Source organism: Atractosteus spatula, chromosome 14 (genome assembly GCF_055471065.1).
Source record: "Atractosteus spatula isolate fAtrSpa1 chromosome 14, fAtrSpa1.hap1, whole genome shotgun sequence".
Taxonomy (NCBI): domain Eukaryota; kingdom Metazoa; phylum Chordata; class Actinopteri; order Semionotiformes; family Lepisosteidae; genus Atractosteus; species Atractosteus spatula.
The window spans coordinates 13,447,644-13,468,378 of NC_142719.1; the positions used below are offsets into that span (position 1 = coordinate 13,447,644).

Genomic DNA, 20,735 nt, shown 5'->3' on the forward strand with positions numbered 1-20,735 from the left:
ACTGACACTCCAAAGATCTGTACACAAGCATGTATTTATTACATAAACTGATATATACATAAAACACAAAACAAGATCAGCTGAGCATGTCTCGTGTTTCCATCTGTATCAGACAAAAAACCTGGACAGCGGCAACATGCCTGGGCTTTGTTCCATGCCCCCTCTTGGTCATATAAGGGAACTACATGTGATCGGAGCTGCTCTGTAACTGAACACAAAAAGTCCCTTAACACTACACTACAGCAAGACTGACAATAATCAAACTCTTTACAAACAGCTGCATGGAATGAATATTGAAGGATTTTACTGCTTATATATTTAAGACACATCAGATTAAATAGATCACAAGGAAAAAACATCAATAAACTCAGCCCTTCACTGGCACTTGGCCTATAATTGGACTGTGCAGTGTTGACGTGTTTAGCTGTGATTAGCTATGAGTATGTGAGTATGTAGGGAGACGGGGTTACCTTCATGTGTAAGTGTGTATGGGTCATTGTGCGTGTGTATGTGACTCAGTGTGCGCATGAGTCTGTGTGAGGGTGTGTGTGTGAATGAGTGTGTGCGAGTGTGTCAGTGTGTGAGTCAGTGTCTGTGAATGCATCTGTGTGTAAATAAGTCTGTGTATGAGTGTGCGAGCGAGTCAGTGTGAATGTGTGTGAATGAGACTGTGTGTGAGTGCGAGTGCATCAGTGTGCGTGAATGCGTCTGTGTGAGAATGAGTCATTGTGAATGAGCTTGTGTGTGAGAACGTCAGTGTGTGAGTCAGTGTTAGTGTGTGAGCGTGTGCGAGTGAGTCCGTGTGCGAGTGTGAGTGTGTTAAAGGAATGATATGCTCTTTTCAGGTTGTTTATTCCCTCTGCGTGATCCCTCACGTCTTGATCCTCCACACCTCCACGGACATGTCCCCCGAAGCAGCAGTCAGCACCCCTCCCTCCACACTGAGCTGGAGAGAGACGCCCACAGACAGACACTGAGAAAGAGAGTCACTGAGAGAGAGACACCCACTGCCAGGCCCCGGATCACAGCTGGAGCTGCACTGCCAGGCCTGGATCACAGCTGGAGCCGCACTGCCAGGCCCGGATCACAGCTGGAGCTGCACTGCCAGGCTTGGATCACAGCTGGAGCCGCACTGCCAGGCCCGGATCACAGCTGGAGCCGCACTGTCAGGCCCCGGATCACAGCTGGAGCCGCACTGTCAGGCCCCGGATCACAGCTGGAGCCGCACTGCCAGGCCTAGGCTTCACCTCTAACTGCACTTAAACAGAGCTGCTTGGCAGTAAACACATTATCCTACTTGTATTCTAGGTCTTCGTGTTGAAAGGCTTGGTAGGAAATGTGATATTAGCTATGCCAATAATGCTTTCTTATCTATGAAGTGGAAGCACAGGGAGGGGAGGCGACTCTTACCCCATTGAAGACATCCCTGTGCCGCAGTGTGCAGAGCGTCCGGGGGGGAGCACAGGGTATGTGGACCTAGACAGCAGAGAGAGGAGTGAGGGGCTGTCCCAGAGCAAGCTGCACATGGGAAACAGAGAGAGACGCACAGCCAGAGATGAGGTACCTTGACAGTGTTGTCAGAGGAGCAAGTGTACAGGGCACCTGGAGAGTTGTGCACCCCTGTGACCAGAGAGCGATGCCCCACGTCAAACTGGGAGACGTGCAGGAAGGAGCCACCCTGCAAGGTGAAGGTGTGGAGGAGCCCCTGATTGTCCCCCCCCCATATCTCCTGGCCCCCGTAGCACAGAGACAGCAGGTACGAGTTCAGCTGGGTAGAGAGAGGGAGACATGATGTTTCTACAGCACTGACGGCATCAGCACATCAACATGGCAGCATGAAAGTGTGTCAGAGGATCAGTGTCCTGGGGCACCATTGTGTCAGTATGTCAGCATCCCAGTGCACCAGTGAGTCAGGGTCCCAGTGCACCAGTGTGTCAGCGAGTCAGTAAATCAGGGTTCCAATGCACCAGTGTGTCAGTGAGTCAGTGTGTCAAGGTCCCAGTGCACCAGTGTTTCAGTGAGTCAGGGTCCCAATGCACCAGTGTGCCAGTGAGTCAGGGAGTCAGGGTCCTAGTACACCAGTACACCAGTACACTAGTGCGCCAGTGTGTCAGGGTCCCAGCTCACCTGTATTTTCTGCAGGAGTCTCCCAGCTCGGCGGTCAAACACAGCCAGAGTCCGGTCCTCGCTGCCGGACAGGATGTACTGGTCATCAGCAGCGAGGCAGAGCACAGCATTACCATGGAGACGCAGACTCTTCACCTGGGGGTTTGCCGCTGTGACAAACAAACCGAAAATCAGTAAGAAAAACAACAGGCTGACTGACGGAGACACAGGCTGAGAGAGAAAAGAATAAACCAGACTGTTTCAACTGACCACGGGGGTCATAGATGGTGACCTTCTTGTCGTAGGAACCAGCCACCAGGACGTCAGGCTGGCAGGACAGGCAGAGCACGGCAGCGCGGCCCCGGATCTCGCCCATCGCGGCCCCCGAGGCACCCAGGTCCCACAGCCGCACCGTGCTGTCGAAGGAGCCTGAGCACAGCTGGGTGCCCCGGGTGGACAGGCACCACACCCAGCCCCTGTGGGTGCCACTGCGCTGCTGCCCCAGGGTACAGAGCAGCGCAGCCCCTGTGTCCCCCTCGCCAAGCCGGCGCAGGTCCCACAGATTGACGTTCCTGTCTCTGCCCCCAGACGCACACAGCGCCCCCTCTCCACCGAGCAGCTGCACTGCGTCCACTGAAGCAAAGTGGACAGAATTCAAAGAGAAGTGCTGGACAGTCGCAGGAAAGGGCTGAGGATCTTCAAGTTCTATGTCTCTCTCGAAACCTTCAGGCCTGTCAGCGTCTCCCTCTCTCTCAGCACCTCCCTGCCCATCAGCGTCTCCCTCTCTCTCGGCACCTCCCTGCCCGGCTGCATCTCCCTCTCTCTCGGCACCTCCCTGCCCGGCTGCATCTCCCTCTCTCATGGCACCTCCCTGCCCGGCTGCATCTCCCTCTCTCTCGGCACCTCCCTGCCCAGCTGCATCTCCCTCTCTCTCGGCACCTCCCTGCCCAGCTGCGTCTCCCTCTCTCTCGGCACCTCCCTGCCCAGCTACGTCTCCCTCTCTCTCGGCACCACCCTGTCCCTCTCTGACTAAATCCACTTGGCCGTGACCAGCACCCTGTACTGTCCCGTTCCTTCCACCACCTCTGTCCCCCTGGACTCTGTCTCGCCCTCCTCCTGCTCCATCACTTGCTCCAGACCAATGGCTGAGCAGCTCCTCCATCTCCAAGCAGGCTACTGGCCAATCAAAACCCTCGTGTGGTATGACGGGGAAGGCGGCTCGTGGGCCCGTCAGTCTCTGGGCGCGGAGCCTCCAGGCCAGCTGGTCTGAGCTGAGCCCCGCCAGCGCACGGCACACCTGTGGCAGTACGGTCAGGACACAGCGCGCAGGCAGGAAGGAGGTGATCCGTGCCAGAATTTCCCAAGGCAATGAGAGCAGCCCCGTGACCTCACCAGGGGAGGGGCAGGGAGAAGGGCTAGTCTCCACGGCAACTGGAGAGGGGAGTCTGAAAGACAATAAGAACCATGACAGGAAACAGGAGAGAGACAGGAGAGAAAGTGAAGGATGTGAGAGATGGCCGAGAGGAAGAGATGCAAAGAGGGAGAAATGCAGACAGGAGTAATGTAGACAGTAGGGGGAAAAGGGAAAACAGAAAAGGAAGAAGACAGAACAGTAGAGGAGAGAGAGTGAAGGTGAGGGTTATTAAGAGGGAGAAGGAATGAGGAAGCTCACCTGTATTCTCCCAGAGGCAGGGGCTCAGTGCCATACCGGGTGAACTGGAGGCTCTGTCTCTCTCTTGCCCCATCACTGCGCACTCTCTGTATGTACAGCTGCGCCTCAGTTCCACACTCGACCTCCCCACCAGGGGCGACATCACTGTCTGACATCCTCTGTCACTGTGGGACAAAGAGAATTCGCTGTCCTACTGTGCTGAGACTGTAGCCCCTATTGTAACAGGACTGTTCTACTGCACTGGGACTGTAGCCCCAATTGTAACGGGACTGTTCTACTGCACTGGGACTGTAGCCCCTATTGTAACGGGACTGTTCTACTGCACTGGGACTGTAGCCCCTATTGTAACAGGACTGTTCTGCTGCACTGGGACTGTAGCTCCTCTTGTAACAGGACTGTTCTACTGCACTGGGACTGTAGCTCATATTGTAACAGGACTGTTCTACTGCACTGGGACTGTAGCTCCTATTGTAACAGGACTGTTCTACTGCACTGGGACTGTAGCCCCTATTGTAACTCGACTGTTCAACTGCAGTGTGTTCTCTAATCGTTGCTATTTATTGTGCATCAGGTAAGGGATCTCCACTAGAAAAAAACAATCTTTAGAATTAGATTGAATGCCCAGAATGTTACGAAATGTTTCTACCTGGGAATCTTGCGTCTTTCTCTCGACTGTCATTGCCGCTGACCCGGTTGCTGATGGTGGTGACCCGGAGACCTGTACTGAACTGGGCTTAACAACAACAACAACAACACATGCAGCGAAAGGGCGCTGTCATCTCACGTCTCTGACGTCAGATTTCAACACCGCTCTTATAAGTCCGAACCCCGGAAGCCATTGTTTCAAACAAATAAATTCATTTCCATAAACATGCTTCGATTTTAATCAGTCATTCGATCTCGTTCGCCGGTTACCAAGCAGTATCCTACTTCCGGCGCGCAGACTGCGTCATCGCCGAGCTTCTGTTGTGTTCGTAGTCGCGTGAAGAAAGCGAGCGGAACCGACGTACACAAGCAGCTGATAAATACCAGATCTTACAGTGTATTTATTTTTCTCAGTTGGCCATTTCGTTGGATATTTTGATGTATTCTATATTATACAGGCGTACAGCATGCTTGGCCTCTTCATACTGTCCGTCTTTACCAGTTCGCTGCCTGTGTTATTACATTCTTCGAATTTGTTAATACTGTACTGTGTAGCTTTTTTCTCTTCGCGAATAACAAGGGGTTAAGAACCCCTCTGCCTCAGAGCAGAGAGGTCTTGTGAGGTACGAGTGAGAAGCACAAACAGCCCCACGGTGCAGTGCGCTACGAGAGAGAAGTAGAAATACCTAGGAAAGTGCGCCTGCAGTTTCTTCCCCTGGGCCAGAAGCTTTATCTCCACCCGACCCCAGCTGCCAAATTGGACTCCTTACTTGCTTGACTGGACACAGCAAAGCCTTTCTGGAACTTCAGACCTATAACAACCTGCTGGATTTGAAAGAACTAGAGTTGAAGCCAGAACCCACCAGGTCTTAGAGCTCAGCCAAAACCACCCCCTTCTCAAGACCACTGGACTGTCTGCTCCATTCAAGGTAACACAGGGCCTTAAGGCCAACCATCTCCAAGATTGCCTAGAAAACCTCCTGGGCTGGAGCTCTTCAAGACCTTTCATAGAAGATTCTCACCCTACAGGAGACACTGCAGGGCTGCCTGGTCACTGCTGGGAATCAGTGCAGAAAGCTGAGGCACCTGCTTGTACTTCTACACTAGTGAGATTTTGACTTTACTCACCTGATCACAGGGTGAATGCAGAATCACAAAGGCTGCTTCTTGCACAGAATTGTGTAGAACGCCCACACTCAGATGGGTGCACTGGGCAGAGCGGTGGCACTGTGACCATGTTTTGGAAGGTTGCCGGTTCAAATCCCGCAGCCAGCAGAGGAATCCTACTCCACTGGGCCCCTGAGCAAAGCCCTTAACCCCAGCTATAGGTGCCCTATAAATGGCTGACCCTGCACTCTGACCCCCAGCTTCTTTCCCTGTCTGTGTGCCTGTGTGTCTCATGGAGAGCAAGCTGGGGTATGTGAAGACAAATTCCTAATGCAAGAAATTGTATATGGCTAATAAAGCGATCTTATCTTGATGTATATTCCAGCCTCTGTAGAGAATTCCCACTATTTTTAATTACTATCCCAAACTCCACCCCAGTGAGACTCCACTCATGGGCTGAAAATAGACAAACCATCGCTGCCATTTTCTAGATGTAAAAGATGCAAGTCTCAGTATTGACGTGATTTCTGGAACGTGTCAGGAGCATGCCTGTCCGTACATTCACAGTAACATGTCCCCAACACTAGTAAATGAACTTCACACACAGAACAACAGTGACTGTTTTTAAAAGAGAGACACTCTTGAGATTTCGTCCCAGCATGGTAGAAAACTTTTATTGTTTATTCACAAAAGAAAAATATCAAGTGATAGGTCTGATACACGAGGCAGCATCCCACCTGCACCACAGCTGAGAAAAGCACACCTGCTTCTCTCTGCCACAACTCGAGACTGGAAATCAAAATCTGATTAGTCTTAAACAAGTCACACCTCCCTCACTCTTTACACCGGTTCCTAAAATTCAATTGAATGGTCCGCTATAAAACAACGAAAACAAAACTTTTTTAAAACAAAAAAGGAAAAAAAAAAACTTTTAAAGTCTAAAAAAAAAATTTGTGCGCATTCAGGCACAAAAAAAGAACCAGAAAAAAAAAGTACAAAAATAAATAAAAAAATAAATAAAAAAAAATTAAATAAAAAGAAAAATAAACATCTCCAAAATAAAATGGCAATAAAAAAAAGTGACTGTGCATCCCACCGCTGAAGGATGCGTGCTGCCTGCGATCCGATAGCTCTTAGTGACTGGCGATTCCGATTCCTCTCGGCAGTGACAGCGGGTCTGGAATGGGGTGTCATAGTCTCGTGTCGTCTGCAGGGCCTGGGGGCATCAGGCTAGACTAATCAGACCAGGTCAACTGTAATGATGAGCTACAAGTCGCCAAGGTTGAGCCCCGGCTACATCAAGGGAGTTCGAAAAATCGACGGGGGGTTCACTGCGCCCCACACACACACACAGGGACTTCAGCACACCAACACTGAGACATTTACACGGACAGACTGGAACTGTAAGCTCTCACAGACGCTAAAATAGGCTAAAACACCGTCAAGACGCCCAGACACACACACCCCAAGACAAGCAGGCTGCAGGTACTAACTTCCAACACTTGAAGCGACACGGGTGGAGGCTGGCAATAACCGTATCGGATTAATGGGATATCAAAACTCCGAGGTTGTGACCTCAATGTATTCCGTTCACCTCCTTCAGTTTAACGTACAGATCTTTCTCCCTTAACCAATGCCACGATTCCAATGGTTCAAAACACACAAACTCCAGAAGCTCTGTGGGGAAACTGACGGGGTTTGTAGCCAGAGAACACTGTTTAAATGTTACAGTACACAGACACTGGGCTCATTAGCAACACCGGAAAAGCAACCTTGACACACATACATAATGTGCTAAAGCTGGAAGTTGTGAGCTGCTTGACACTAAGTGGAACACGAGGTGCTGGGATGTTAACCAAAACCTTTCGACAGTAGGCGTGCACAATCCTCAGAGCTGCCCCCTGCCCTGCCACGCCACCAGGCCATGGCCCAGAGAAAAGCCTGCTCCCTCCCCCCCCCGAGCCAGGCCCCGCTCCTCCAAGGTGGACACGATCGGGAGCAGGAACAGCCCACCACAACCCTCCCAGGCCTGGCCGTTCGGCACACCCCAGATTCTTCTGCAACAAATGATTTCCCCGCTCCAGGTCAGGAGCCCGAATGCTTGTTAGCTTAAAATGTTTGGTTGGATAAAAAGATTTGAAAAATGGGGAAAAGTTACGACTCAAAGGTGAAGCCAAATTACCTCCAAGTATTAAGCCCAGTTACACTCCTAAATGCATTTCTCACCGACTTCTCGAGACGTGGTAGAAAGTCCGGAAAATGAAACAGTAGCAGCAAATTGATCCCATTCAACAGTATAAGGAGCCAGGTTGCAGTGTTATCCAATTCACTCCTGTACCTCCTCCATTAAATTCCTTCTGAACTTCCCTATTCAGTCTGCCTGGCTCTGGACACACCTGTGGACAGGTGATACCCAGTGACCAACACAGACCCCCTTCTTTGGGAGAGTCAAGGGTGAAAGACCACAATCCTATTAAACTTTAGAACGAGAGTGTGGTACCTTTCATAGATTCACACATCTTTTTAAAAAATTTCAGTTCACACACGCACACAAAGCAATAAAGACTCATAAGTGTCCAACTGCATGCTCTCACACGGCGCAGGACATCCGAAATACCTGATTTTCTCTTGTTTTAAATTTCGTTTTCCCTTACACATCAAACTTCTTTTACAAGTTTCTGCAATTATCTGGAAAAAAAAAGAACCTGCTTGCTCTGTTTGAAGACCAGCTTGTTGTTCTACAACAGAAGAGAATGGAGCCACAGTAACAGCAGAGAAGAAGAAAACCGAGAGCCGCGAGGTGCCTCACTGCCACAGCTGGCGTTTCTCCCTCCGACATCATCCCCTCCAAGAAGAGATGCCGACACCACGCAGTCCCCACAGCCCACGGCCGCTGACCCCCCGCTACAGGGCCATACGCACAGCTGAGCGAGCTGTCTGCAGTCTGCCTCAGTGCTCAGCCTCTCGGACTAGAAAGTGACCTAAACCACAGCCCTTTCAAAAGCGGATCCGTACGCCTGCCTGTGGTTGTCGGCTCTGATTGGACAGCGATCCTTGCCGTTCCTCTCTGCCCCTCCTGCCACCCTCCCTCCCTAACCGATTTTTCTCTTAAAAAAAGTTCATGAAGCTCCCCGGTCCATCTGGCCGCCCCTCGTCCCTCCCCCCTCTACCCCTGTTGTGTGTGTATTCAGTATTGATCCAGAGGCCCCCCCTCCCCTCCCCCCTCCCTCCCTCTACAGACACACGGGCCTGGTGGGGTCATGGGGTCGTTGGGGGGGCAGGGTCTTCAGTCCCACCTCCTCCCCTCCCCCCCTCATCAGGGCAGTGCAACACGCAGAGATGGATGAGTTCCCAGTAACCCTCCCTGGAGAGACCTGCAAGAGCACAGAGATGTTAAAGCCAACGTCAGGACACCAGGACATCAAGACACGCCACGACTGGCTCCCACTCCCCAAACACTCCCATCAGCCCCCCCACTAACCATCTACTGCCCCCCCCCCCATTCCCTAAAGACCCCCGTTCCACAAACACCCCATCAGTCCCCCCATTAAGTTTGCTGTTACCCATTCCCCAAACAGGCCTTTGTTTGGAGCTTGGGGGATAAGGGGCATTCCCCAATCACCCCCACAGCCTCCGCCCCCCACCTTTGAACCCCCCCCCCCTCCCCAGGTCTGGGCACACCTCTCTCCCCTAGCCCTTGCTGAGAGCACAATGGCCTCCCGTTCCCGAGGAACAGCGGGCGCATTGGAATGTGCGTGTGCGTACCTGACACGCATGTCCTCTCACGCAGCGGCTACACGCCGTAGCAGGCGGACAGGCGCTCTTTCAGCAGGGGCGGGAACTGCTCTGAAAACTGCTGCCAGTTCTCCTCGCCCACCTGGTCCTTGAACCCGTGCAGGATCTGAAAGGCACAAGCATCGTCAGAGCACAGCCCCAGGGCCCCAGGACAGGTCCGGCAGAGTCTCCAGCAGGACAGGCGCAGTGGGGCCTCACCTTGTAGAACATGTCCCTCAGGTCGTCTTTGGGGTTCACCCAGGAGGCCACAGCATCACAGAAGAAAATGAAGTCCTGCAGACATGAGAGAGACCTGATTCAACCAACTCTTGAGCCCACAGAGATTTACATTTGTACCCATTTATATAGCAGCGCATTTTACTGGGGCAGTATGATTACAGCATCTCACTCAAGGCTACACTAGCTCTGCCCCACCTAGGATTTGAACATGCAACCCTCCAGAGAAGAGTTCAGAGCCATGACTACTCCCACACAGTGCAGGACCGTAACACCAGCATGACATTAGGTTAAAAAAAGGAAAAAGGACGTGGAAGTTCAACAGCTTCAACATGTTTTTAAAACCTCTGAGTCTGGTGGAGGCCGGTGGTCTCATTTGCTTCCATTGTTTTTGCCACCTCGACAAGGCCAAGGGCTAAACAGGACTTCAGCAGCGTCTCCCCCTGCGCCACGAGTGAAACAGTACAGTCCCTGTGCTGCCGCGAGGACCTCACCTGCACCACTCCTCCCGGATTCACTCCGATCATCATGCAGATTCCCCGGAAAGCGGAGTCCTTCTCCTCGTTGTCCCGGATGTTCCGTAGAGACGTGCACCTGAGCAGGAGGAAACGGCAATCAGGAGCCTTTAAGAATTAAGTCTGAGTGGCCACGGATCCTCCCCTCAGCCCATTGCCCAGGCGGAGAGATGACAGGAGGCCCTCCGGGTCACGACCGGGACGGGACAGCTGGGAACACTCACCAGGGCCGGATAAACTGCTGCAGCACCGGAGCCACTTCCTGGGGACACACATAGCCCAGCCGGCCGATCGTGATCGCTGAGGGAGGGAGAGGAGGCAGTCAGCACGGCAGCATACTGACAGATGCAGAGAAACAAAGTCCTGCACAAGAAATGACAGGCGGCCACTTGGCCAGTGTATCTATCTCAAGCTCCCTGGGGTCACGCTATCAGAACACACTCATCCACACCCGGGAGTTCAGGATTCGAATGTCTATAACAGCTCATCACCAGTGTGACAGGAAGGTGGTCACAGGACAGGAGACCCGAGGGTGGGACACCCTCAAAAACCCCCCCCACCCAGCCCTGCAAACTCTCCTGGACTCGCACCCGTGTTCTCCAGCAAGGTCTTGGGCGTGTTGGGTCTGTTGATAATCTCCACCAGGTTGTTCAGGACCAGCTGGACGTAGGGCTGCATCTCCGCTCCTGCTCAGAACCGACGGAAAACCAAAAATCAGTCCCCAGTCCCAGAAGGAAAGCGAGCCTCACGCCACCACAAGAGTCCCCCCCTCCTGGCGACGCCCTCCACCGCGGCCAGCGCCTTCACCAACAGCCCGGCCGTTCCGTCCATCAAGGAAAACCCCGCGGGGCGCGGCAGGCGGGAGGGGCTCCTGTTGCACCCAGAAACATCTTGCCTGAAGCTTCTTTCCAAGTGCGTGTTGTCTGTGTCTCAACGCAGACACCGCTCTACTGAGCAGCCGAACGACAGCCGGTAAAAACCCAGGCAAAGGGAAGAGATCCGTATTCAATGCAAAGTCTTCCCTGCTGCTCCTGGAGGAGGCAGACGTACCACAGAGCTAGCTCTCGCCCACGCACTGTACAGGTGACCGCAAACCGGCCCCGAGAGCCGCCGACTCAGATCCTCACCCATCTGCATGCAGATCTCCCCGATGGCCCAGGTGGCGTTGTTACACACCGAGATGAACTCAGGGTTCAGGTTAGTGCCCAGGATCGGCATGAACTCCGCTGCCAGAGGAGAGAGAGATTAACCCACAGAAACAATGACCTTGAACACCCCCCCCCACTTTCCTGTCTTTGCTCAGACCCCATAAACCCATTCTTTGCCTGTATCCCACTGGAAAAAACTGGGTACTCTTAAACTTATGAGCAAAATGGTATTACGTCTCAAGAGACTCCAATCTTACACCCAAGACATTAATACGCCTTCCCTTCCCCAGAAAGCCTCAGAGACACAGAAAATACAACTCTGCACTGCAGCCGAGACCCCCCGACGCTCAGTGCTCCCCTTCCACCACACCGTCAGACCACTCACATCCACACCCGGGAGTTCAGGATTCGAATGTCTACTACAGCTCATCACCGGCGTGGTGGGCAGGGGGAGAGGGGGCTCACACACACGGCGCACGCAGGCGGCTCACCAATGCAGGGCTTGACGTGAGGGAAGCACGCCTTCGTCAGGTCCCCCAGCAGGGCGAAGGAGCTCTGCCTCACCTCCGGCATGGTGTCCTGAAACCGGAGAGAGAGAGGGGGGGAGGTCAGCCCAGAGACCCTCGAGGCTCCCGGAGGCTCGGGGCTGACGGAACGCGAGGCCCTGGCCCAGCCTACCTGCATGCACTGGAACAGCAGGGTCATGATGTTGCTGCGGGCGACCAGTTGCTCCACGTGGCCCCCCAGCCCCTCGGCCAGGCCGCTCAGCAAGTCCAGGGCCACGATCATGAAGTCCTTGTCTGGGGCCTCGTACTGGTCTGGGTGCTGGTTGTACATCTGAGACGGAGAGAGAGACGGGAGGGTGAGCCGCGCTTGTTGGCGTGCGGCGCAGCAGCAGCACCTGCACGCGGGCCGGGTGCGAGTCGCTCACCATGGCCTGGGCCAGGGTCTTCTGCACCAGGGTGACGCAGCGCTGGTACACGGGCTCGCAGTAGGGCAGGAACCCGCTCTGCAGGGCCGTGGCCACCGACGACAGGCACTGCAGACACAGAGTGCGAGGTGATCAGAGCAGGAACTGTTGGACCATCACTACACTATTAAGCAAAACAAGTGCAGGACTGTAGGAGAATTTTAAAAAAGCGCACAAAAATACCATAAAACACGGCAGGGTCCAGTAACCAAGTTGAGGATCTAAAGTCTGAACAAAGGGGCTTTGAGGAGGTGATGTCCTTGTGTTGATTAGCTTTTTTAAATTTGTCATTCATATATTGTGGTTATTTTCCATTGTATACTGTTTAAGTACAGAAGCTTTTAAGACTTTCTGAAATGAGCCCCCCTCTCTGCGCTGGGGGAGAGGTAGAACCCATACCTCCAACAATGGGAAAAGGTCCTTATCCTCATCCTTCAGCTCGTTCCACTTCTGAATAAGAGGGGGCATCAGTTTCTGGATATACTCCTGTGGGAAGAAGGAAGAGTGAGTGACACTGGTCAAATAGGTTCAATTTCATTCAGCAGGAAAGTGCAGTGACTGCAGTACAGAGAGACACAGACTGAGCCCCTGGAGCTCCAGGGCAGTGATGCAGTACAGAGAGAAACACACTGAGCCCCTGGAGCCCCAGGCCAGTGATGCAGTAAGAGATGCAGTACAGAGAGAAACACACTGAGCCCCTGGAGCCCCAGGCCAGTGATGCAGTAAGAGATGCAGTACAGAGAGAAACACACTGAGCCCTTGAAGCGCCAGGGCAGTGATGCATTAAAAGAGAGACACTCACCGGCTGGTTGAGGTGGTGCCCCACAGAGTCAGCCAGGGTCCCGATGGCATCGTACAGGATCAGCAGGTTCTTGTGCTGGTACTTCCCAAACGCAAACACCAGCGTGTCCAGGATGTAGCTGAGGTAGGGCACCAGCTCTGTGCACGCCTCCTCCTCCAGGGTGGCAAACGCACTGAGAGAGACAGAGGCGCCCAGCATCAGTGGCATAACCCAGACACAGAGGGACAGAGCGAGACGGAGAGAGAAAGCTAAAGAGGTAGACAACAGCGCTCTTTCTCTGACCTGCAGGCCGCCTCCTGGACCCTCTTGTTGCCATCCAGGATCCTCTTGAGCAGCTCGGTCATCAGGGGTTTCAGGTGCGAGTCCGGAGGCTGGCTGACCACCCAGTGGGCGTAGCGGCTGAGCGTCCAGCAGGCGATGGAGCGAACCAGGGCCTTCTTGTCACACAGGCACTGGATCAGGTGAGGGATGAGCTCGGGGAGGTAGGGCACCATGCCCTGCATGCAGCCTGGAGGAGAGCAAGGGGCCTGTTAAACTCCGAGCCTGTGCGGAAAACCACAGACCTTCCTGTTCGACTGATCTCGCCCATTCACAGGACAGGGCCCGTGAGGAGGCTCGGCACTCAGGCGCCCCAGGAGATCCACCGCAATGAAAAGCAGCAGATGAGACACTCCCCAAGAGGAGGACTGGGAGCACAGGAACACAGACAGTGTCCTGCCCACTGCTGGGCACACAGCACCCGGCTCACTGCGGGGTAGACGGGAGCACTGGGCCCTACCTTCAGCAATGGCCCCCAGCACCAGGATGCCAGACTCCTTGATGACCCAGTCAGGGTGAAATAACAGCCCCTTTAGCAGAGGGAGCAGGTGGGGCAGCAGCTCATCCCGAAACACATTGGCCAGGACATCCAGTGCCGCCGCCGAGCACTTCCCTGCGGAAAGGGAGAGCACAGTAGGATTGTTTGAGCTTACACCCCAGCTCCTGGAAACGAGACCTGGCAAAGTTCAAGCTCCCCCACGGCCACCCACATGCCTGGCGTTACACGCTGCGGATCAGACAGTATGAATACGTCAGGGATCACTGGCAGTCACCCGTCACGGTCTCCATCACCTCCACAGCGCACACCCACACCAGGCCCACCCGCCCGCCCGCCCTCCGGGACCAGCGAAGGACTCACGCAGATTCCAGTCGGACAGCGTGTCGTCATCGTCGTCGTCGTCCTCGTCGATGTCCTCGCCCTCCTCGCCGCCGCCCCCCTCGTGCTGCAGCGTGACGGTGCGAGACTTGTGGAAGCGCGGCTTGATGTCCTGCTCGCTGTCCGGCACGGTCTCGTCCTGCTCCACGTCGCCCTGGGACAGTGAGGGAGGACGCACGCCGGCCGTGAGTGCAAGAGGAGCGTGGACCTACTCGCTCACTGACTCCCCTTCCTGCTCACAATCCCAGTCGAAACTGCCGCTGGGAAAAGGCCCGGCACGGGATCGGGCCGTGTGAACACACCCAGCCTCAGGGCGACCAAGAGCAGGCGTCCGGCACCTCCAGAGACGGGTCGGACTCACCTTTAGCAAGATGATGTCGATCTCTGAGTACTTCATGCCGTTCACCAGGATGGGAATGAGTCTGGGGACGACAGGGAAAGTCAAATCCAGGAAGAAAACCAGAAGCAACTCTCCACCCTGACTGCGCCCCCCCCCTCAGCCTCAGGGGTGCAGTCGCTCTGCCCTGGCTGCACCCCCTCCTTCAGCTTCAGGGATACAGAGTCACTCCGCACACACTGCTCCAGGAGTGCAGAATCAATAGCAATACAGCTGCCCTTTACCACCCCAATCGCAGCCCCAGCTGCCTCCACTACCCCAGCCACCCCAGAGCCGGGGCCACTCACTGCACCAGGTGTCCGGTCAGCACGTCTTTGCAGATGGGCTGCTCCGCCAGAGTGAGCCAGAACTCGCAGGCCTCCAGAGCCACATTCTCGTCCGAGTCCTGCGTGCGCTGGAGCATGTACTGGAAGAGAGGGGAGAGAGGATTTCCCACTGGCACCTGAAAGGACTGAGTTCTATATGACTGCCAAGGAGAAAAGGCCAGTCTCCTGATCAGACAGTATGAATACATAAAGTATCACCGCAAGTCAATATTACAGCTATCCATCACATCCAGAGACTGGGAGAGGAGAGAAGGAAGGCATGGAGGGCCAGAGAGGCAGAAAGAGAGCGAAACCTCACCTGTATGATGCTGTGCATGTGGGGAATCAGCCTGTCGATTCTGACCTCCAGCAGCATAACCAGCGCACGGCACACGTTCTTACGCACTTCTGAGTCTTCATCACCAGCCAGAGCGAATAGGTGCTGAGAAAGAGACAGTCAGTAGAGCACTCATACACACTGGGGCTGAGGCAGAGCCAGTAGAGCACACGTACACACACAGAGGGGCTGAGGCAGAGAGTCAGTAGAGCACACGTACACACACAGAGGGGCTGAAGCAGAGAGTCAGTAGAGCACACGTGCACACACAGAGGGGCTGAAGCAGAGAGTCAGTAGAGCACACGTGCACACACAGAGGGGCTGAGGCAGAGAGTCAGTAGAGCACACGTGCACACACAGAGGGGCTGAGGCAGAGAGTCAGTAGAGCACACGTGCACACACAGAGGGGCTGAGGCAGAGAGTCAGTAGAGCACACGTGCACACACAGAGGGGCTGAGGCAGAGAGTCAGTAGAGCACACGTGCACACACAGAGGGGCTGAGGCAGAGAGTCAGTAGAGCACACGTGCACACACAGAGGAGCTGAGGCAGAGAGTCAGTAGAGCACACGTGCACACACAGAGGGGCTGAGGCAGAGAGTCAGTAGAGCACACGTGCACACACAGAGGGGCTGAGGCAGAGAGTCAGTAGAGCACACGTGCACACACAGAGGGGCTGAGGCAGAGAGTCAGTAGAGCACACGTGCACACACAGAGGGACTGAGGCAGACTCAGTAGAGCACATGTGCACACACAGAGGGGCTGAGGCAGAGAGTCAGTAGAGCACACGTGCACACACAGAGGGGCTGAGGCAGACTCAGTAGAGCACATGTGCACACACAGAGGGGCTGAGGCAGAGAGTCAGTAGAGCACACGTGCACACACAGAGGGGCTGAGGCAGACTCAGTAGAGCACACGTGCACACACAGAGGGGCTGAGGCAGAGAGGCAGTAGAGCGCACACGCACGCACACAGGGGCTGAGCCAGAGAGTCAGCAGAGCACGACACACACACAGGGGCTGAGCCAGAGAGTCAGCAGAGCACGACACACACACAGGGCCTGAGCCAGAGAGTCAGCAGAGCACGACACACACACAGGGCCTGAGCCAGAGAGTCAGTAGAGCGCACACACGTCCACACAGGGCCTGAGCCAGAGAGTCAGTAGAGCACACATACAGGGGGTGAGAGTTAGAGGAGTTAGCAGCAGACACTCCACTGCACAGAGGAAGATCCTGACAGGCAGAGAGAGTCCATGAACAGTTCTCCACACAAGTGTAGGACACTACGGTTGCCTGCACCCATTACCTCGATGAAGGTGTCTATGTTGTCCATCAGGGCCTGGGCTCTGCCAATGATGAACTGATTCACACAGGCGATGGCATGAGACCTGGAGGGGAGAAGAGGAACAGAGTTCTAATAACGCAACAGAAATCCCACCCATGGACAACAGCTCAGTGGCTTGGTTCTGATGTCAGAGCTAACAAACTCATCTACCCAAGAATTAATAACATGACAAAACACTGAACACTGAAGCTTCTAGACAGACATGGAGTGGGAGCGTGAAGGAGAGATGGGCATTGGTGTCTAAGGGCTTCTAGAGTTTCACCTGATTTTGGGGCTGCAGTGCTTGAAGAATTGCAGGAATTTGGGGATCATGATGTTGAGGGGCCGGTTAAGGGCATCGCTGTCGAGGAGCTCCGATGAGTCTTCACACACCTTCTGCAAGGCGCCGAACGAGCCCTGAAGGCAGGAATCCAGAAAGGTTTCAATTTAGTTTCCACGGAGAAAGAGAGACGGGAGCAGACACCCCACAAGCAAGAAACCATCCTCCAGACGACACGCCCGAGACAGGAGAACTAATGGATTCCAGAGTGTCTCAGCCACCATTAGCAGAACTGGTCCCTGGATCAGACAGTATGAATACATCCTGCATCATTGAGAGTCACGAAAAGAGCTGTCCATCACTTCCAGGGAGAGGGAGGCGCGAGGCAAGAGGGAGACAGGGAGGAGGGGAAAAAGCACAAAGTCTGACCTCACAAGTGTTGTAGTCCTCAGAGTTCAGCAGGTTACAGAGCTGGGGCAGGAGCTCCGGCCAGGTCTGCAGCTCCCCTTTAGAGGCAATGGTTGTGATCAGGATGCCTGTGAGAGACAAGGGGCAGAGGGGAGAAAGGATTAGAACAGGGTTGGGGTTTATGAGGCAAGAATCTCAAAAGCACAAAAAACAAGAAGAGAAACCAAGAGATCAGCTCCTGAGCCAAAGCAAATGTCATATTGAGACATCTTCAAAACTAGCAGTGACACAGAGAAGTAGCACCTAAGCACTGGACGTACAGAGTACAGACAAAAATAAAAAAAAAGTCCAGAGTCTGTAAACTGTTTCCTAACCAGGCAGTTGAAGAAAACAGCATGTGATCCTTGGATCATTACATCACTAGAAACACATCAGGCATAATGGGCCGTACATCCCTGACCTCTCCGATCCTAACCGCACCTTACACTGCTCTCTGCAGGCACAACTCATCTGCTCGTCTTCCCCCGTCACACCTATAAAAGCTAATTGTAACGCTACATACGGATTCACACAGGAGGAGTGAGGGTGAAGTCAGGAGAGAAGAGAGCCCATCTAGCCCGTTCAGTACTTAGTAACCAAGCGATGAGCCTGACTCCCACAATCCTGTTTCAAGAAGTGATTACAAATCCACTTCCATTCTGTTTGCACTGTTGTTGCCCCACCCCAAGTTGTGAAGACATCCGCTAGACTGATTCTGTCAGTGTCTCTTTGAGACTTTGGAAATCTAGACCATAGCCTGTTCCTCCAGACTAACAAGGTTCAGCTCTTTGGATTTGAACACATGTGATGCATCTCTTATTTAAACTTTTAACTTGTACTTACATGCTAGAATATTTCTCAGCTCTCTCAGCGCTTCCACATCATTGTCAAAGAACTATTCCGTGATCAGTAATCCTACAACTGTTTTGACCTCCTTTGCAATAGAATGTCCCAAGTGCCCTGCCAGTAAGAACTGCAGGACAGCAGAGCGAAAGGGACTTTTACCCCAGTCCTAGCCCCCGCCCCCTCTTCCCGTCACCCCCAAGTCTCACCGATGGTGGCCCGGATCAGGGGGGAGGGGTCCCCGATGTTGTTCAGGCACTCCTGCTTGATGAAGTCGGCCACAGTGGGGGGGAAGTTCTGATAGTGGGCCTTCACGTTGTTCTTCAGGATCAGCCCACTCAGGGAGCGAGTGGGCTCGTCTGGGGGGGGACAGAAGACAGCAGGTGAGCCAGGACAGGAGACGGTGAAGCCTGCGACTGCAGAACACCGGGCCCATCACCCCTGGAGAGGAAGACGGAGCTGGGGCTCCCCAGACTTGTGCACACTCACCTTCCGTCTTCAGCCGCGTGAGCACGAAGATCAGGTAGTTGTTGAAGTCGGGAAACTGGTTCAGCTGCTCCAGTTTCTTAGCACAGCAGTTAAGGACAACAGGGCAGCACACAGTACCGTGGACCCAGACCCACCACACAGACCCCCACCTCCTGCCCACTGCCCCCCCCCCACTGCTGGCGCCCCAGCCCCGCGACCAGTAAAGGATGCCTGCTGGACGGCCCTCTGAGTGGCCGTGTTGGGAGACTGGGAGTCCTTCAGGAGCTGGAGGACCTGCTGGAGCCCCTGTTCGTCAGGCTGCCACTCCATCCTGCGCACACACAGAAAAAGGCACCGTGAGAAAGCAAGCCAGGACAGCAGTGTGGAGCAGCACTGGGGGCGCCGGGCCCGTGCCTGGAGAGCTGCGGGTTCACACACAGCCGCTGTCCTGTGAAGGGCCCCGTCGTGTGAGGTGTGAAGGCACTGCGGTCACAAATGTATCCCTGACTCTGTAGCCAGACCCTGAGCCCATCGTGGCTGTGGCAGAAGCTCCACTGTCCTCCTAGCAGTACGAGCTTTCTTTGACTAAAGCTGTTCTCCACAGCTTTTACTGTAACACAACAGTAATCTGTGTAAAAGGACTGTTCTACTGCACTGGGACCGTAGCCCCTATTGTAACAGGACTGTTCTACTGCACTGGGACCGTAGCTCCTATTGTAACAGGACTGTTCTACTGCACTGGGACCGTAGCCCCTATTGTAACAGGACTGTTCTACTGCACTGGGACCGTAGCCCCTATTGTAACAGGACTGTTCTACTGCACTGGGACTGTAGCTCCTATTGTAACAGGACTGTTCTACTGCACTGGGACTGTAGCTCCTATTGTAACAGGACTGTCCTACTGCACTGGGACTGTAGCTCCTATTGTAACAGGACTGTCCTACTGCACTGGGACTGTAGCCCCTATTGTAACAGGACCGCTCTACTGCACTGGGACTGTAGCCCCTATTGTAACAGGACTGTTCTACTGCACTGGGACTGTAGCCCCTATTGTAACAGGACTGTCCTAATGCACTGGGACTGTAGCTCCTATTGTGAGAGAACTGTAATCCCTTGTTGCAACATTACAGTTGATTGAAATCTAGACAGTTATCGCCAGACAGCAGTTCTACATACTGCCCGGAAAACTGCATTACTGGCCCACTTCCCCGCACAGCCACAGGTATCCGCGCGGAGAACGGTACGGGACCTACCGCCTCTCAACCCTCCGGCCACAGGACTATACTTTATAATCGGATTGGGGACGAAAAGAGACCAACAGATCAGGATATAAATCTCAGCCTGACCCGGTTTAACCGCCATAATCCCATGGTCCCTCTAACCCACGCGATCGTCATTATCATCGCTCGTCTGGACAGCGGGCAAGCCGCTACCTTCCCCACGACACTTAACAATCACCTACACAGCCCCTCACCCCTGAAGCAGCCCATTCCTGCAACACCTCTTAAACATGGTCTCTGTCCCCAAACAGAGGAGATCTGTAGCCCTCCAATCCCACCAGTTTCCTACAGCCAGGATGGGTATCCGCACCGCCGGTGTGGAAATCACGACAGCCCCAGGCTTCTGCGCGGATCTAGGCCGCAGCGGCCTCGTTTCGGGCTTCCGCCGCAAGCGCGTATCGGCTGAAACCCGGCTGCCTTCTGTGCGGAGACACACGCCTGGAAAGGGTATTCGAGCTTACAAAACACAACATTTGGGCGAATAATGAGGCGCAACGTTTAAATTTTCACAGGTCGGAGACCCGCCGTTTCCTTTTCACGCGAAATCCCTCTGCGTGCTTCCAGACACGGGTTACAAATCGGCAAAAACAACGCCAGAACTCTCACCTGGAGATCTCGCTGAGTAGTGGAGTATGTAAATCTGGATCGTCACGGCGCGGCCCTAAATAATCACTGATTAGCTTAGCTTTATTAACAGTATTTAATTACTGCTGTCGCGGCCGTGATGCAAAACCCCTCTGCCTTCTTCTGCTGCTGCGGCTCGCTCTCGCGCTGGAGGGAGTGGGAAGCAAAGCAGCGCGCGCTCGACCCCAATAATTCTGCCTGAGCCCCTCCGGCTTCCGTCCACCGCTCTTTCCGGTCTCCCAGCCAATCGTGGAGTGCAGATT

General features: G+C 54.0%; 2 protein-coding genes and 3 non-coding genes across 5 annotated transcripts; all 5 read right to left on the reverse strand.

Moving 5' to 3' along the window:
* Window positions 1-18: 18 nt before the first annotated feature.
* fbxw9 (F-box and WD repeat domain containing 9) lies at window positions 19-4,910 on the reverse strand. Its single transcript, XM_088931839.1, has 7 exons — window positions 4,425-4,910; window positions 3,779-3,942; window positions 2,377-3,551; window positions 2,128-2,276; window positions 1,565-1,768; window positions 1,411-1,476; window positions 19-946 (listed from the first exon to the last, which is right to left on the reverse strand). The coding sequence occupies exons 2-7, from the start codon at window positions 3,931-3,933 to the stop codon at window positions 872-874; spliced, it is 1,824 nt and encodes a 607-aa protein (XP_088787965.1). The 5' UTR covers window positions 3,934-3,942; window positions 4,425-4,910; the 3' UTR covers window positions 19-871.
* A 1,274-nt stretch (window positions 4,911-6,184) lies between these two features.
* tnpo2b (transportin 2b) lies at window positions 6,185-20,662 on the reverse strand. The gene is made up of 25 exons (XM_088931838.1): window positions 20,455-20,662; window positions 18,800-18,899; window positions 18,590-18,665; window positions 18,310-18,459; window positions 17,240-17,346; window positions 16,814-16,947; window positions 16,513-16,594; window positions 15,193-15,315; window positions 14,856-14,974; window positions 14,533-14,593; window positions 14,154-14,325; window positions 13,755-13,907; window positions 13,259-13,484; window positions 12,977-13,148; window positions 12,574-12,660; window positions 12,136-12,243; window positions 11,883-12,041; window positions 11,696-11,783; window positions 11,184-11,282; window positions 10,647-10,742; window positions 10,281-10,356; window positions 10,036-10,135; window positions 9,524-9,598; window positions 9,296-9,431; window positions 6,185-8,904 (listed from the first exon to the last, which is right to left on the reverse strand). The coding sequence occupies exons 2-24, from the start codon at window positions 18,896-18,898 to the stop codon at window positions 9,324-9,326; spliced, it is 2,670 nt and encodes an 889-aa protein (XP_088787964.1). The 5' UTR covers window position 18,899; window positions 20,455-20,662; the 3' UTR covers window positions 6,185-8,904; window positions 9,296-9,323.
* On the reverse strand, window positions 14,024-14,092 carry LOC148820672 (small nucleolar RNA SNORD41). Its single transcript, XR_016094182.1, has one exon. It is a non-coding gene; the product is annotated as a small nucleolar RNA SNORD41 (small nucleolar RNA).
* LOC148820673 (small nucleolar RNA SNORD41) lies at window positions 15,059-15,127 on the reverse strand. The gene has a single exon (XR_016094184.1). It is a non-coding gene; the product is annotated as a small nucleolar RNA SNORD41 (small nucleolar RNA).
* LOC148820674 (small nucleolar RNA SNORD41) lies at window positions 17,110-17,178 on the reverse strand. Its single transcript, XR_016094183.1, has one exon. It is a non-coding gene; the product is annotated as a small nucleolar RNA SNORD41 (small nucleolar RNA).
* Window positions 20,663-20,735: the final 73 nt, after the last annotated feature.

What these genes read in the sequence shown, in the direction of transcription:
- tnpo2b (XM_088931838.1), bottom strand. Translation starts at nt 18,898, where the DNA reads ATGGAGTGGCAGCCTGACGAACAGGGGCTCCAGCAGGTCCTCCAGCTC. An exon ending in TCACGTCAAGCCCTGCATTG is followed by an intron (nt 11,283 to 11,695) that starts GTGAGCCGCCTG and finishes CTCCTCTGGCAG; the next exon opens with CGGAGTTCATGCCGATCCTG. An exon ending in ATCCGGGAGGAGTGGTGCAG is followed by an intron (nt 9,599 to 10,035) that starts GTGAGGTCCTCG and finishes TCATGTCTGCAG; the next exon opens with GACTTCATTTTCTTCTGTGA.
- fbxw9 (XM_088931839.1), bottom strand. Translation starts at nt 3,933, where the DNA reads ATGTCAGACAGTGATGTCGCCCCTGGTGGGGAGGTCGAGTGTGGAACT. An exon ending in GACTCCTGCAGAAAATACAG is followed by an intron (nt 1,769 to 2,127) that starts GTGAGCTGGGAC and finishes CTCTCTACCCAG; the next exon opens with CTGAACTCGTACCTGCTGTC. An exon ending in CCTCTGACAACACTGTCAAG is followed by an intron (nt 1,477 to 1,564) that starts GTACCTCATCTC and finishes TCTGCTGTCTAG; the next exon opens with GTCCACATACCCTGTGCTCC.